The 16,438-nt window shown below is 37.3% G+C and overlaps 1 protein-coding gene across 1 annotated transcript in view; it reads right to left on the bottom strand.

Annotated features, from left to right (window-relative positions):
• Window positions 1-8,150: 8,150 nt before the first annotated feature.
• Window positions 8,151-16,438, bottom strand: part of LOC122812829 — a 93,149-nt gene continuing 84,861 nt past the window's right edge. The window contains exon 5 of the mRNA XM_044084880.1: window positions 8,151-8,939. Within this exon, the coding sequence (XP_043940815.1) occupies window positions 8,673-8,939 (267 nt within the window). The 3' untranslated portion in view covers window positions 8,151-8,672. The remainder of the gene's footprint in view (window positions 8,940-16,438) is intronic.

Here is a 16,438-nt window from a genome sequence, read left to right as displayed (position 1 = left end):
GTGCCCAACAAAAGCTACTGTTGGTTGTGGAAAAATGAGGAGAAAAAGTGCATTCATTTTCTGATTATGCTCTTTAACCTGAATAGGTCTGAGATATGACCCTGTTAGGATAAAGCTAACAATGAAATTAAGCAAGATAAGCACTAGAGAGATCAGCAGTGACTGATACCAGTGCAAACCTTGGAGTTTATGAAAAGCTAATGCTTCTGATCATCAGGGATGGTTTTCTCTTTCAGGGAGTTTTCTAAACACTAGCAGAACACCAGATATTATAACTTACAACTTCTTTGCAGAAGATTTCAGTGCAGTACATATAATAGCAGAATAAAGGCTTAAAATCAGGAACAAGTTTTATTAATCAACATGCATTTTTTGGACAGCAAGTATGAAATTCTGATATCTGGATTTATTTACTGTCTTTGTAATCCTGAATGAGTTACAAGCAAATCAACATTTTTTGAAGCATAGAGCAAAATTATGAGAAAAATTGGGGAAAGTCTGTGAAATCTGGGACAGTGACAGGTTTGCATTACTCCTCACTGAGGTAAATAAAAATGATTTACCCCTGCTGCTGTTTGACGACTGTTAAATGGCAGTCACTGATCTGGTGTGCCAACACCAGTGTTGCACAATGTATTGCTGAAATAAGTACAGAACTAGTATTGCTATGGCTTATGCTGTGTGTGTGTGTGTATGTGTGTGTGTGTGTGTGTGTGTGTGTGTGTGTGTGTGTGTGTGTGTGTGTGTGTGTGTGTGTGTGTGTAAAAATTATTATGTTTTACCTGTGCACACACCCAGTAATGCCAAGACGCAATATATCACAGAACATTCAGACACTTAGATCTTCTAATAGTCTGGAGCCCCACTACAGAGACTCTATAACTGGATAAAGGGGACTCCCTTAATCACCCTTGACTATGTTGGGGCCCCACAAAAGCTGTTGCTGGTTGGGGAAAAATGAGGAGGAAAAATGTATTTTCTGATTATGCTCTTTAACCCGAACAGGCCTGTGATATGACCCTGGTATGATAAAGCTGATAATGGCCTCTGCTCTCAACTGCATCCATTCTAAAACAAGCTCTACTCAGATGTGTGTGTGTACAAATAACTGCTGTAGGTTATGTGTGTGCGTGTGTGTGTGTGTGTGTGTGTGTGTGTGTGTGTGTGTGTGTGTGTGTGTGTGTGTGTGTGTGTGCAATCATTATTTTGTTTCACTTTCCACATAATCACACTTCAGGCATGTGTACAGGTAGCGGCCTTTGACAGTTTGGGTTGAGGAGACATGCTATGTAAACATATGTCACCAGTCACTTGAAATACATGACTGTGACAATTTGAATATCATCCCAGTCTAACACCAAAGGGATATATAGGCAGGCAGTTCCAAAACAGGACCTGTGTATCCAGACAACTGGCTTGTTAATTTATTGTGAGTTACTATTTTGTCATCTTTGAACATTAAGCCTTTGGTGCAACTTATGTCTTCCTTGAAAAAAAAATAAGACTGAAATTATTTTCTTATTCCTGATTTTTATTTAGGCTACCACTGGAGTAAAAGGTTGAGAAAATGCTCTAAATGCATTTCAGAACATGCACACCCAATGGCTTCTGGGGGCCCTGGCTTAAATGAGTTATTTCCTAAATGTTTATTACTATACTTACTTGGTGAAGAAAGGTGTGTTTAAAGGATGCAAGGAAAACTAAAGCTGAATAGCAACACAGTTTCTTTCCTTAATTAAAATTTCCGTTTAAGCCATCATTGGATGAAAAGGGTGTATAAAAAGAAAAAAAAAATTAAAATGCACTTCAGAGCACACAGAAAGTTATGACTTCCTGAAAAAGCTGAAGATTAAGGTAAAATGTGAGAAATGGAAGAAAAAAGTAATGTGCGTGGTATACAGAACCCAAGATTTGGAGAGGGGCAGGGGACAACTGGAGGGAATGGTTGGTGTGTGTGTGTGTGTGTGTGTGTGTGTGTGTGTGTGTGTGTGTGTGTGTGTGTGTGTGTGTGTGTGTGTGTGTGTGTGTGTGTGTGTGTGTGTGTGTATGAGAGAGATGAAGCACATTTGCTCACATCCAGATTTAAGACAGGGGTTATTAAATGGGCAACATCCTCAATGCTAGAAATTGGGTATCAGCATTGGATAGGAGTGATCTTCTAAGGTATAAAAAGAAAAAAACAGGAGAATGAATCAGTGATCCATTTAGTAACCACCTATGTGTGAAGCATCAATGTGTTATTGAACAGTGTCCAAAGATATAGGTTCATAGATTAGTACTAAGCTAACTGCCCTTGCAAGCCATTTTAAGCCTAGCCAATTATTCTTTATGAGACTTGAAACCTGGACCTTGTGTTTGTAAGGCAAACACCTTAACCATTAGGCCACCCTCCCAACACTGGAACATACTCCTAGCAGATAGCTGGCTTTCTGGGTTTCTACAGGATAGATGTCTTTTTCCTTAAGAGCACATGAAAAACCTCACTTGTTGATGTACTTTAGAGTGATACTTACCAAATCTTACCCTGCAAAAAATAAAATAAGTAAATAAATAAATTACACTAATTTCAACTACCTCCACAAATCCTTTACATCTCTGATTATTTAACTGCAAGCCAGCTTTGCCCAACATTTCTTTCCATCTGTCCTTATTATAACTTCTCTTATGTATAACTTATATTTCCTACCAGTATCAAGTCATTTGCTTAAGACCACATTAAAGGTAACTTTATTCCATCTCACCTCCCATCTTGTCTCCACCAGATTACAAACACAATTTTGTATTACTGCATTCATAACCATCACAAATAACCACATATTCAAGAGACACCCTTGCAATACCCCTCTTTTTATTTTACCTTTTTCCCTAGCCATCATTTATTCATTGTGACACTCATGACATTTCATAAACTGACATAATCGCATTCGTTAGTTTCTTTCCAATCACACATTCTTGTAAAATTTTATATTTCCCAGATGATAACATTCTTATTGCTTAATTGCCGTTTTTATTTATAACCTTTATAACCATAAATCCAAGGCATGGAATAAAGCCTTTAGGAGCTTTAGTAGTCTCTCCTTTGATAGTCACATTGCCACAGTAGTCAGGAAGTCCTTCTACGTGGCATACCTCATCATAAAAGGGTTCTCATCCAGGAAAAAAGAGGTCATTGTTCCCCTCTACTCGACATTCATTAGACTCATTATACAGTCCACCTCCCGTTTTGGAATGTACCTCACAAGACATCTGCAGCAGCTGGAAAGGCCACAGAAGTACCTCACAAAGAGGATTACTGGCCTCAGACAAATGCCCTATACTGACCGCCTCAAAAAAATCCAGCTTTACTCCGTAGCATATCACCTACTCCGAGGTGATCTCTGCCTATCATATAAAGCTATGTCAAACTCAGAGCTGTTGGACATGCTACACCTAAAGAAATCCCAATCCCACTGAGCTACACGCTCTAGGGACCTAAACCTTGTCACCACAATAAACAGGACATGCTGGAAGGATAGATTCCTGTCCCAGAGACTTGCCATACTCTGGAACAGGCTACCCATCTATGTCAAGCAAAGTTCTTCATTAGCACTCTTCAAGAAAAATCTTGATGAGTGGATGGGAAATTGGAAATACACCCCGGGGATCACTTCTGTGTCTCTGCTCAACAGTGGCACAGGAAAATAACTTTCTTGGGTGGCGTAAGCCAGGGAACCTTGTTGGCTAGGCTTACATAGGCCCTTGGGCCGACAGCCTAGTACCTACCTATGAACCTATAAGACAGTCTGGAGTTTGCACTGTTACATTTTTGAATGCTACACTGACATCCTAATAAACACATTTTAAGTGAGATGTATTTTTACAGCATTGTGGAATCTGTATGCAGAAAAAGAAGCAGCAATTAGAATTGAATTTAGAAAAACTGACTGGTTCAGGACTGGAAACAGAGTATAATAAGACTACCTTTTGTCACCCCGTTTATTCAAGTTATATAATGAATATATCATGCAAAATACTGGGTTAGATGAAGCAAATGCTGGAATTAAAATTGCTGGAGAAATATTAATAAACTTATGTATGCAGATAATTCCACTATGATTGTTGAAAGTGAGAAGGAGTTGAAGCCCAGTTGATGAAGATGGGAGTAGAGAGTGCAAGGACTGGCTCATTGCTCAATGTAAAAAAAAATGCAATCGTGCCATCTAGTCTTATCAATTCTTTGAAAATAGATGAGGAAGAAGTGGAAACAGTGATAGATTGTGTTTTCCTGAACTCAAATATCTCTGCAGATGGTGATTGCAGTCATGAAATTAAAAACACTTGCTTTTGGGAAGGAAAACTATGGCAAGCCAGGATAAGATTTTAATGAGCAAAGACATCACATTGTCAACAAATGTCCATATAGTCAAAGCTGTCTGTGAGAGCTGGACTATAAGGAAGGCTGTGCAGCAGATATTTGATGCTTTTGAACTGTGATGCTGGAGAAGAGTTTTGAGAATTCTGTGGTCGGCAAAAACATCAAGCCACTCAGTCCCTAGGAAATAAACCCAGACTGTTCACTGGAAAGCCTGATAGTAAACTAAAACTCACATACTTTGGGCACATAATGTGAAGGCAGGGTTTAGTAGTGAAAACACTGATGCTGAGAAAGATCAAATGCAGAATAAGAAGAAGGCAAAGGGGAAAACAGAGGCTTAGATTGTTACACAGCATTACTGAAGAAATAAATATAAATTTGCAAGTACTAAAAGAAGCAGTTTTTAACAGACATGCCTGGCATGCTACAGTCCTTGAGATCAGGAAGCCTTGGGCTCAACTAAAAGACTAAACAACAAATGTATGTGGATGAAGTATAGAAGCTCTCGGATGTCTCTGACTTTGCAGAATATTCCTGATTTTGCCTTGTACTTTGATCTGTTTTATGTACTATTTGTGCTACACTTGTAAATCAGTGAGGATTGCAGTTGCAAAATAATGACAAACATTTGAGTTTTAGACTTAAAAAGTATGTTAATGTAAAGCTTGTTAATCTAACAAATTTCAAATATATTAAGGGAATTATCTATCTTTGATTTTGGTCCTTTGTCTCAAATTATATTTTTGCTTTCTCTTTGATTCTTGAACTAAGAGGTTAAAAGATAATTATTTATGCATTTATTCATTCATTTGATCACACTCAAGCATCTGAGATGTACAGCCATATCCATACAGTGGCTGTAATTGATGGTCACATCTATGTGAGTAGAGGGGTATGCAGTTAGGAGTCGCAGTATGGTGCACTGCATAATTATAACAGCAGCAAGCTTTAAATAATGTGGCCATGACATATATATTCATTCATTAATTTTATCCCAATAAGTTATCTGAAGATTACTCAACCATACAATTTGCTACAATTGGCGGGCATGCCTGCATGTGTTTGTGTGTATATTTGTGTGTGTGCGTGTGTGCGTGTATGCATGTGAGTGTGTGTGTGTGTGTGTGTGTGTGTGTGTGTGTGTGTGTGTAAAGTATTGTGGCCAATTGTTATTTTTTTCATTACAATTTCATATTTGAACCACAGTCTACACATTTTGCTTACATTCCTGGGTATGGGGGCTGTCTTCAAATGAAAGTAACTGACACTGCTGTTAGTTGCACAGATTAAACAGTCATTATGTGTTTATTTATGTTAACTATGGATACTGTTTGTGTCAAACAAAGATGAAATACTTTACTGTGGCCATTTTACATCACAGTCACACTTCCAAGGCATATGCAGTCAATAAAATGGCTATAATTGTTGGGTGCAGGGGTTCTCCATGGATAACAGTTACTTGTGTGAAGCAAGCTGCAATACTTTACTTTGGCTACCACTTGTGTGAAATGAAGTAAAACAATACCATGGTCATTCTCTTTTATCTCATTCAGAAGACCTGATGTGTGCATTATCATCAAAAGTTGAAATAATTGCTGTGTGTGAGGGCCATTTGTGAATACAAGTGACTGACTCCACTGTCATTTGATCAAATAAACAGTTATTATTCTGGCATAGTGTGAATTTGTGTGAAGCTAGCTGAAACAATTTTTTGTAGTGATTTTTTATACAATTGGATGTGTGCATAGGGAATAAAGTATCTGTGATTTATAAGTATGGGGGCTGTCTGTCATGAAAATGACTGTGCAGTTTGAAGAGTATCTAAAAGTAGCAAGGTGACCAAAATTTTTACTTTGCATTATTGTACACAATAACTAACAGGCTGGGCAAGATTTGTATGATATCAACTGATCATTGACACAGTGGCACAAGTATTATTGCCTTCTGAAAGTGGTTGAGGTTTTGGCTGTGATTTCATCCATCTGGAGTCTGTATGCACTTCCTGTGTGAGTTTTAACTGGATGTTCTGATTTCTTCCCCTGGTCCCATAGCTGTATAATGTGTGCCTGTGGTCATTTGTGCTTTTATTTCAATCTAATACCACAGTGAAAGATAACTTTTTTGAGGGATGTGATGCAAACACTTTTTCCAGATAGGATGCACATATTTGTGCAAGAATCTCTCTTCTCAGTTTATTGGGAACTACAGCATTGTTAGCTTTGAACATTAAGCTTTGGACACAAGTTATTTTTCAACTAAGACTGATTTTTTTCCTCACTCATGATTTTTGTTTGGACCACCAATGGACCAAAAAATTGGAGATAAAGCTCTAAGATGCACTTCAGAGCATCTCTAACCCTATGAGTTCTGGGGCAGTTCACAGAGCCCCAGCATAATTTAGTTGCTTCCTCAACACGTGGACAGTTATGCTGTGCTAAAATGATGCGGAAAGTTAAAAAGTAAGACAAAGTGTGAAAAAAGAAATAAATAAACTGGATGGTGTTGGGCCACAATGGGGGGAAAGCAGGAAGGTGCAAAAGGTGCCAGTGTACAACAGACAGTTCAACTGAATTGTTTGTCTAGGGATCCATTTCACTTGTTGCTTGCAGTCAGACTTATTTAATTGCATGTAGTCAATAAAGTGGGTAGAATGAGTATGCACTGAGGCAATTTGGGGATGAAGGTGAATGACCCCATCTGTTGTTTGAGGATCACAGGTAATGGTCCTTGATCTGCAATAATATAGCCCCACCCCTTCCAAATAGGCCCACCAATGCAGTTACTTCTTGCACTCCCTTTACTTAGTAGACACCTGCCCCCCACTGAGAAATATATATTAGTAACAATATGGGGGTTGTGGCTGGCATGTTTAAAGTGTTTACCCCGCAGACAAGACATAAGATTTGATTCTCATCCACAAGGGCAGTTTATCTAGTACTTACCTATAAACCTATAAGACTGCCACGGATAAACAACAATTTTGGGGGCAGGAACTGGCATAATGGTTAAGGTCTTTACCTCAGAGATACAAGATACGTGATTTGATTATAACTTCTGGTTACTGGCCTGCTAGAGTAAGTTGTAAGATATGAGGTATGAGTTGTAAGTGTTGCACAGTCACAAGGCAGTATCCATAGACACTCTACAGGTCTGAATAGCAAGCTATGCTCACTTTGGCAGAATACTGTGGCATGCATAATTCCTATGCCTTTGAATCCCATTAACATCCTCATATGAAGGTCTAAGAATCAGACACTTTGCAGTTAGAACAGCTGTGGATAGGCACCTCAATGAGTAGACTGCTTCTGTATAGCGCTGAGTTGCACAACTGGAGTCTGGGGGGAACAACTGTTCTTTACTGATATGAATGGATCCGGCATAGTTTAGAATTGCATTCACCCTTCATGGAAGTTGCATAGTGTGAGTGCCTTTGAATCACCTTACTATACAACTTCTGTAATAGCAATGATGTATGTGATCATGGGCAATAAGGTTTTAAGAATTGCTTTCCTTTGCATAGTGTACAAAGCTGTGCACAGTGGCTTTACATAGTAAGTAAATCATTCTGAAAATTGCTCTAAGTTTTGCTTTTTTGCAGTAATTATGTCTCAGAAATTAGTGAGGTTATGGGAGCTTCTAAAGTTAGAGGTTATGTTTTATTTTTAAATGTGAAACATCTAATGATATGGTAGATAAACTTACTCCTGTTTAGCAACATGCTCTGCACTATTATGTGCTAAACTCATTCATATTTACCTAAATGTTCTACATTGTTATTATGTGCTGTTAGAAAATAATTAGCTAAATGATATGTCACATTTTAAGTTATATAAATACATGTATTTCAAAGCTAGGTATGCTGACTTCAACCATGTTTATTTGTTAAGTGCACATTGCATTCAAGAAAATTATGTAGTCAATTCTGAAACAGTTGCAGCCCAGAAAAGCATTGAATGAGTTGTTGGGAAGTAGGATGGAATTGCTGTATCTAATTATAGTGTCTGTCTATTGACAATAGCATTTGTATACTAGAAAAAATGTTGAGGCAAAGCTCCCACAGAGATTTTACCAAAAGTGCAGTCACTCAGATTAGGAGCTATTCTTTGACAATTGAGATTTTGAAGTCTTCTGGCATAATGTGGAGACTGTAAAAATACAAATCAACGTAACAAATACAACACGATTTACAAAGAAATAAGACATTTTAATTGATCTATAGAAATGTATCAAGGTAGATGGGGCTTGCTGTATTGTCTGTCATTTTAATAAAAACATTTGGTCTATTTTGTTTTTGTTTCTAGTAGTGCTCTCTAGCGCTTTAGAGAGCAGTTGGTAACTGAAAATGGCTACTGCCTTCAGGCACAGATCTTCCTGTAGCGAAAGCTTCGTGTGATTCAGCACTCTCATTCCATGGTGACGTGACATGTTGGTTTTGTCCCTGTGCCTCAGCAAGTTGTTTCTGCCCTGTAGGTTTGTTGATTCTCATGACAGGTATTGTATTTCTGTCCATGGAGTCTTTGGATGTTGTCATTTGACTTGCAACAAAATTATCAGTGGAATGGCTTGCCGCAGATTTATAGATCAGCTAAGGAAAAACACAACATAGAGTTTAATCAGTGTGAAAATGCAGCTGTTCTTATAATTACATAGCCTTAGTTTATTCATTTTTAGACCCCTACTATGCCCATCTTCAAGTGTCCCCCCAACTTATTTCTCCTCGGGGCAGGCGCCAGTACATCTCTGTCTCTGTCACAGAGAAAGCACTACCAAGAGCTGTCCCATTTCTTCTTCAGTTATGATAAAAGCACTATAGTCTGTCTGTTATCTGCTAGGGATAAGAGTCTATTGGCCCATTCATTCACTTGACGAGGCAAAAATTGAGCTTCAGTAGTAGACAATCCTACATGTGGGGCTGGGCCCTTTCTTCCTGGCAGTAATCCCACCCACAGCAGTTTGTGACTTCTTTGATCACTGCATTCCTGAGGGGATGCATGCATGATACACACAAGTCCAATCCCCCTGGCCATATGTGCAGCATACCAGACCTCCTCTCTTCTGTTGGAGTCAAAATAGGAGATCTGACACTAGCCCGTCAATTCCACCACCCCTAGCTCTTGCAGCTTCCTGTGCTGCTAATTGTAAAGGGATTGTCTGGGTCATAGTTAGAGTATCCCTCTAAACCACATACATGTTTTAAAACTATCAGCCTTCATTTGTTATAGCTATAGCTAAATGAGCTCTTTCACAACCAAATTTAGCAGCAAACATCGCATGTTAATTGGCTGTTCAGACTAAGCCACAGCTTGTTGCATTAAAGGACAGATTTATGCAATTTTCCATTTACTAATTACAAAATGCTTTTCCTTTCTTTTAGTCCAACTCCAATAAAGTCTCATGCAAAGAAAAAACAAATTAAGTAGTACTTCTACTAATTTCTGCTTGAATCTGTTTCTCTAAAGACCATTATAACTGTATGTGAACTCTTGTATTATTTCCTTATGGTCTTTGTCACATAATCTGTGATACCATGTTAGTTAGGAGGGTAGCTATATCTCAGCAAATAATGTAGATATGCAGATTTCTGAATCTGGTCACGGTGCTAATAAAAAGCTTTAAACATAAACACTAACTGCAGTCTTACTATGTGTGCCATCAGTCACACATGACTGACATCAGTATGACATAGAAATTATGGATTAGAAGTTTGCACTGCATTACTAAGGCTGAAAAAAAAAACAAAGCTACTGTTTTATACTTAATATTCAAATATATATGTTTTTCTTGTTGCTTTTTGCCCCAGTGTCTTCTGATTATCAAGCCTACTCTTAAAATACTTTTTTTTTTGCCTTTTGGCTGTCTCCTGCTAAACAACAGCTTATCTTCCTAACCACTTAATTGTCCCAATCATTCCCTTTTGGCCACAAAGGATAAACGTTGGGGTCACTTTGGAGACAGTATCATTCTATGGGCTGATGGATTTGGTTCTCTAACTTCTGACATGCTGATTTCAGCATGTCATGAGTTAGAGATCTGACATCTGATTTAAGGCTTATACCAGGCATAGTCGGTGAAGCAGATGCCCTCACCTCCATGATGATATCATTGTCTGGGAGCCCTCACTCTCAAGAAGCATGAAATGGGGCATTATGATGCCATGCTTCACCTCTCTGGTAGTACATCATCACCTCGGGGGCTCCATCCCATCTGACCTAATGTGCACTTCGCTTATGTTTTCCATTGCCACCATAAACACAGTGGCTACACGTCTCCCAGACACACAGTCCCCATCCCCTGTCCAGAGAGAGAGAGACAGAGAGAGGGGCAAATGAGCACACCCCTTTCAATCCTCTCCTTCCTCTCATCTGCTCTTCCAGTGCTGAGGGTGCTAATCAAACCCCATTCACCTGGGTTATAGGCTGGGCTCCTCCCCTATATACTATAGAACTAACTAGAATTATTTCTGAAGTACATTAATGACTGATTTTGTCTGACAATAATAGTTACATGAAACCAAAGTACTTTCATTGTACATCAATGCAGGTATTTTACTACAGCAAACATTCTTACCACACTGCATTCCTTCTCCACATTAATTTATATTAAGGAGGCAAAAACTTTGATTGCAAAATTAAATCATATACTATGGTAGCCATGACTGACTATTTGATAATATAAAAATTAAAAGGCAATAATAACTGCTTTGAGTGAGGTTGGCAATTATTACCACCTAAGATCAAGATACAATGAAAAACATTTTTTTCATCTTTTTCTTTAAGTTTTACTTGCAGCTCATATGTGGCAGGTGGGATATGCTGCTTTTGAATCATTATTCAAGCAGATTTAAGTGGGCCCGGTACTGTTCTCCATTTTTGAGCTAAATTACCATATAACCAATACAGTCTTCTAAGTTTTTTTTTAATTATAGTTTATATTATCCACAGTTTTCTTTTACTCATTTATGAGTCTGAAAATAAAAAACAAATATTAATACATAGCCTTGTTTAATGAATTTCAACTGATATGCTTTGCACTTATGACTCAGTTCAAACAAAGCTCATGTATCAGTATTCAAACCATGGGAAAGTAACAGTTCTTCATATCTTCCAACATTCTAGCCTATTCTGTTAAATCAAGTCTTGAGTATCAATGAGGTGGGAGCGTGGGTGGGTCATAGCTTAAGTAATATACTGCTTGAGAACAAAGGAAGGGTGTGAATTGCAGTATTGTAGTCTCCAAGCTCTGTGCTTAACCTGGTAACTATGGTCCTTGTTTTTAGTCCACCAGTCCAAAGTACTATATATTTAATTAATGTTGTATTGCAATAGTCTAATACCCTATAAGGTAGTCACTGTATCAAAATGCAATTCACTGAATCTTGCTGACTTAGCTTCTGAGAAGCATCCCAAATGGAATGGCACATACTTCAACTTTCTGCAGTCTCTGAATAAGTTACACTTGGAGAACATTAAGCAGTCTCTCTCCGTACATATTGATCAGGTGATGCCTTCTGATCAGAGGTTTTTCAGGTAAAAACAGAGTTCAGTGTTTCGCTAAAAAGTAATGGCTTGTTTAATGAGTTCATACAGCAAAATGAGAAAGACGGTTGAGATTTGGTGTAGTTATTATGCATAGACAGAGCCTGGATAATCACAAATGTCTGAGAAGGGGTGGGGTACATGTTCAGGACACCCTGAGTATGGTTCAGTACTTCAACCCAGAATATTGTAATAACATGATGCCTTTGGAAAGTTTGGAGAACAATTGCCTGCTCTTCCCCACACACAGTTTTCTCACTTAATAAAAGTGTTTCATATCTGAAGGAATTACAGTATATCTGCCTCTCAGTTTTCACTAGCTTGTCCACCAGAGGAATGTTGAGATATTATGGGGGATCACAATGTATCTCCTTCATATAGGTATTGCGGTTTGCCACTAAGTTTCCCAGTTCCATCTTGTATACGGAGTTGTAGGTGTACTACTATTATACTTAGTGTCTGCCTTATTAAACCTGCTTGTGAGATGATTTTCCTCTGGTGTGCCTACTCTATTATTTTTAATTATTGGAAACATATAGGAATAGCTCTCTTTCAAAATGACCACGTTTCCTCTTTGTCTAGAGAATATCTTTAATTGAACTAAGATCTTCTCCACCTCCAACTTCTGTAGCATCGAAATACAATACAGCAGTAAAGGAAATAGCGCTGTCCGTCCAACTTTAAGAGTAATCAACCTCTTTTCATTTACTGACTATCATTCATTTTGAGAATGCATTTTAAACTCTTAATTTGAAGGTACCTGCATTAGTAATGAAGCTTTCTCTGCTGATACATAACATGTGAAGGGAAGTCAACTTGTGTTATGTAATTGTGCTGACATACCAAATGGTGTTGGAAGTCTGTAAGAAGGACTTGCTAAACACCCTGTATTCTGGACACTACAAGCCATGCCAATATTTCAAATGAAAAGGTGACGTGTATAGTTTAAAACCGCATACTGGTAATCCTTCCATTATAAGTAGATATCTGACAGTGCCTCAGTTTGCTCTACACTTCAGAAAAAAATCACAGTTCATCCCATTCCTAATATACATATCCGAGGGAGTTATGCCACATGTTTGTAATGGGTTAAGTAGCTGGGGACACAATTTGTTTTATAAAAGCTAGTTTTTGTCCAAAGTCCCCTGGTATGCTTTTCCATTGCCTATATTACTTTCAAGATTCCTGGTTGGTGTTTATACATTTAAGTTCTTCAGTCTAAGTAAACTGAGATTTGTAGCCAACAAATTCATAGTTTGTAAATCATGTAGCCAGTGTAAAGGTTTCCCGAGATTTCAACTTTTGAAATTCATAATAATTAAGTGACAGTATTGCTTAATGCATCTTTTACTCTGAGAGCCTATGAAACATCTATAAAAAAGACCAGGCTTCATTTCTTCACTGCTCAGGTTCAGTAACATTAAATTATAGTGCTTGATCTTATGGATTGCCTGAGCTATGATATGCATTTAATTTCTCCAAGTCTTTTGGGTTTCTAATACCATGATGGGAATGGGCCCATTCCTAAGTCAAAGTATGATTAAAATTTGTGAAATTAGTATTGTTTCAGTCTTTGATGTCAACCAAAAGTGCTCTTTGCCGCACCTCCAATGTGCCCAGAACTGAATCTTTCTGCAATTCATTGCATATCTACATAAGACCATAAATTCTTTTCATGAGACCCATTGCTCCTACTTCTATTGGAACTGTCTTGGTATCTTTCTTCGACATTGCACATTGCAATCATTTCTGCCTGCAAATCCTGGTATTTTATGACTTTGTGTCTCTTCACTGGGTGAAGCAATATCTTTGCTAATTTTGTCTTCTTTTCCGTGAACTACTATATCTGTTTTTCTCACATCTATTTTTTGAATTGTTGGCAATGGGTAATATATGTAATATAAACTTCATCTTCCTCTATAATGCTTTGTGGCTCACATTTCCAATGATTCTCAACTACTTTAGTATTGCAATGTTTGCACAATCCCCAGTGTCGCAGTCTTGACACATCATTATGACTTTCAGTATATAGGCCCTCTGTCATTAGTGTATCATGCCCAAGATGTGTGACTGTTTCTAGTTCTGTCTTACAGAACCTACATTTATTTGTTTCTCCCTTATGTTCAATGGACTTTGTAAATCAACATGTACATAGTTCACTGTCCACTGTCCTTGCCCGCTAGTATTAACCTTTCCTCTTTTGCTTCAAATTTTCCTCTCCTTAACCATACTTGTTTCAGATCCTGAGCAACTTGAAGTTGTTCCATGAGTTTTCTGCACTTGCAGCTATATTTATGACTTTTCCACATCTCTTGCCTTATCTGACCCTTCTCCTTATAATCTTTCTGTTGTTTTTTGTTTTTGGCACATTCAGTTACTGCCTGATTTTTGTCTACTTTTAGTTTGGTTTCCATTCCCACTTGGCATCAATATGCTTCTGCTAAACTAGCAAAAATTCATCTTAGATATGTTCTTGTCATGTTTTAAATTTTTCACTATATTTGGATCTGCTGAGGTCAGCAAATATGTATAGAATACTACGATTGCATATCTATACATGGTAGTAATTTCATAGAGCCCAATACCCCCTTCAGAAAGAAGAATATATAATCTTGGTATACACTGATTGTTATGTATCATTTGATAAGCATGAAGCATTTTTCTTGTTTTCCTTTCCAACTGGTCCAGTACCTTTGGGGGACAGTCAATCAACCCAAAACAGTAAGTTAGAACAGGAAGAGCAAATTGGTATATAGCTTAGACTTTGTTCCTAGATGTCAGGGCTGCTTTCAGTATTAATTTTAGTCTTCTAAAATATTAATCCAAACAAAATCCGGGTGAATAGGAAGGAAATAACTGTACTTTCGGGAAATACCAAGTAATCACACAGAGAACCAACAAAAGTAACATAAACCAAAACTGCAATAATGCTGTGATAAAACTCCAGTCAGAGTAAAAGTTAAAAACAACATTTAATACAAATGATAAACAAGATAAGAAACAAAGTTAAGGGCTTTCGTCCCTCATCATTTAAAAGGGGACTTCATCAGAACTGTATGCAAATGCCTTAATACAGTTTAAATAACGTTGTTCACTTCAAGCAATTCAAGTCCTAACAAAAAATAATACATGTTATACAACTAATCAAGCCTGATAGCATAACATATTGAATAAAATCAATAAATATGTACTAGAAAAGTAAAACAATGCACACACACACACACACACACACACACACACACACACACACACACACACACACACACACACACATTTGTGTGTATGTGTGTATATATATATATATATATATATATATATATATATATATTATATATATATATTATATATATATATATATATATATATTATATATATATATATATATATATGTATATATATATATATATATATAGGTCTACTTTGTTTCATTGAAAGCTCATTTCAATGAATTTGAATTCACCATGACCAAATCGCTGAAAGCTCAAATTACTGAAAACTCATTTTACCGAATCTCATTTCAATGACGTGAAGTACTGGCACTGTGTAGAGTACTGTAAGGCAAGTGAAAGGTATATGCCCTTTCCCCACTGTAGTGTGAACATGGAGTTAGTATATATAGTTAGGGGGGTGTGAGACACAGCCCCCTACATTGGGGGGTGGGGGGAATAGTCCCCCACTTAGTTTGAGTATATGTTGTCTTCTGGAAAGCGTTAGTTGAGTTAGTAATTGGTATTGTAAGTACGCATGTCTATGGTTTAAAATGTATTGTTTTGAAGCTTTCGGAGAAATATAATAGGTGGAGGCTACACCCCCCCAATGTGTGGGGCTGTGCCCCCACACACCCCTAACTATATAGACTAATTCCAGGATTGCACTACAGCGAGGAAAAGGGCATATACCTTTAACTTGCCTTACAGTACTCTACACAGTGCCAGTACTTCACTTCAGTGAAATGACATTCTTTAAAATGAGTTTTCAATAATTTGAACTTTCAGCGATTTGGTGAGGGTAAATTGAAATTCAGTAAAATGAGCTTTCAATGAAACAAAGTAGACCTATATATATATATATATATATATATATATATATATATATATATATATATATATATGTTGTTATAAAAATCTATAAATTCAAAGTGTAGTACAACTTTAATATGCTTAAAAGCCCTGTAGGTGAAATCAATCAGGAATACTCTTTGTACTCTGCTGAGTATCTGAGTATGTTTTTATCACAGCACCACATAACTATGGCTTGTTTTCCAGGTCGTATCATGTCTACAGCTGTATAAATGAATGCCACCAACAGGTGCAATATTGTTGTCTAAAAACAATATTTTTAATAGTTTTAGTGGAAACAACTGAAAATGTTATATTTATTAAGTGCTTGGGGAGGCAACCTTTTGAGAGATGTGTCCATTTTTAAATGACAGATTTCCTCAGGGGTAGGGGAGAGGGCACTTGGAGCTTGTGAATACAAAATGGAATTTGCTTGCTACACCTGTGAGTGGAATAACCATAACATATATATTAGATAGATAACAAAATAT

The sequence above is a fragment of the Protopterus annectens genome, chromosome 10.part0, assembly GCF_019279795.1.
Source record: "Protopterus annectens isolate FY-2018-M chromosome 10.part0, PAN1.0, whole genome shotgun sequence".
NCBI lineage: Eukaryota > Metazoa > Chordata > Ceratodontiformes > Protopteridae > Protopterus > Protopterus annectens.
Note: the sequence above shows the minus strand (reverse complement) of the source record. Positions and strands in the feature narration are given on the sequence as shown.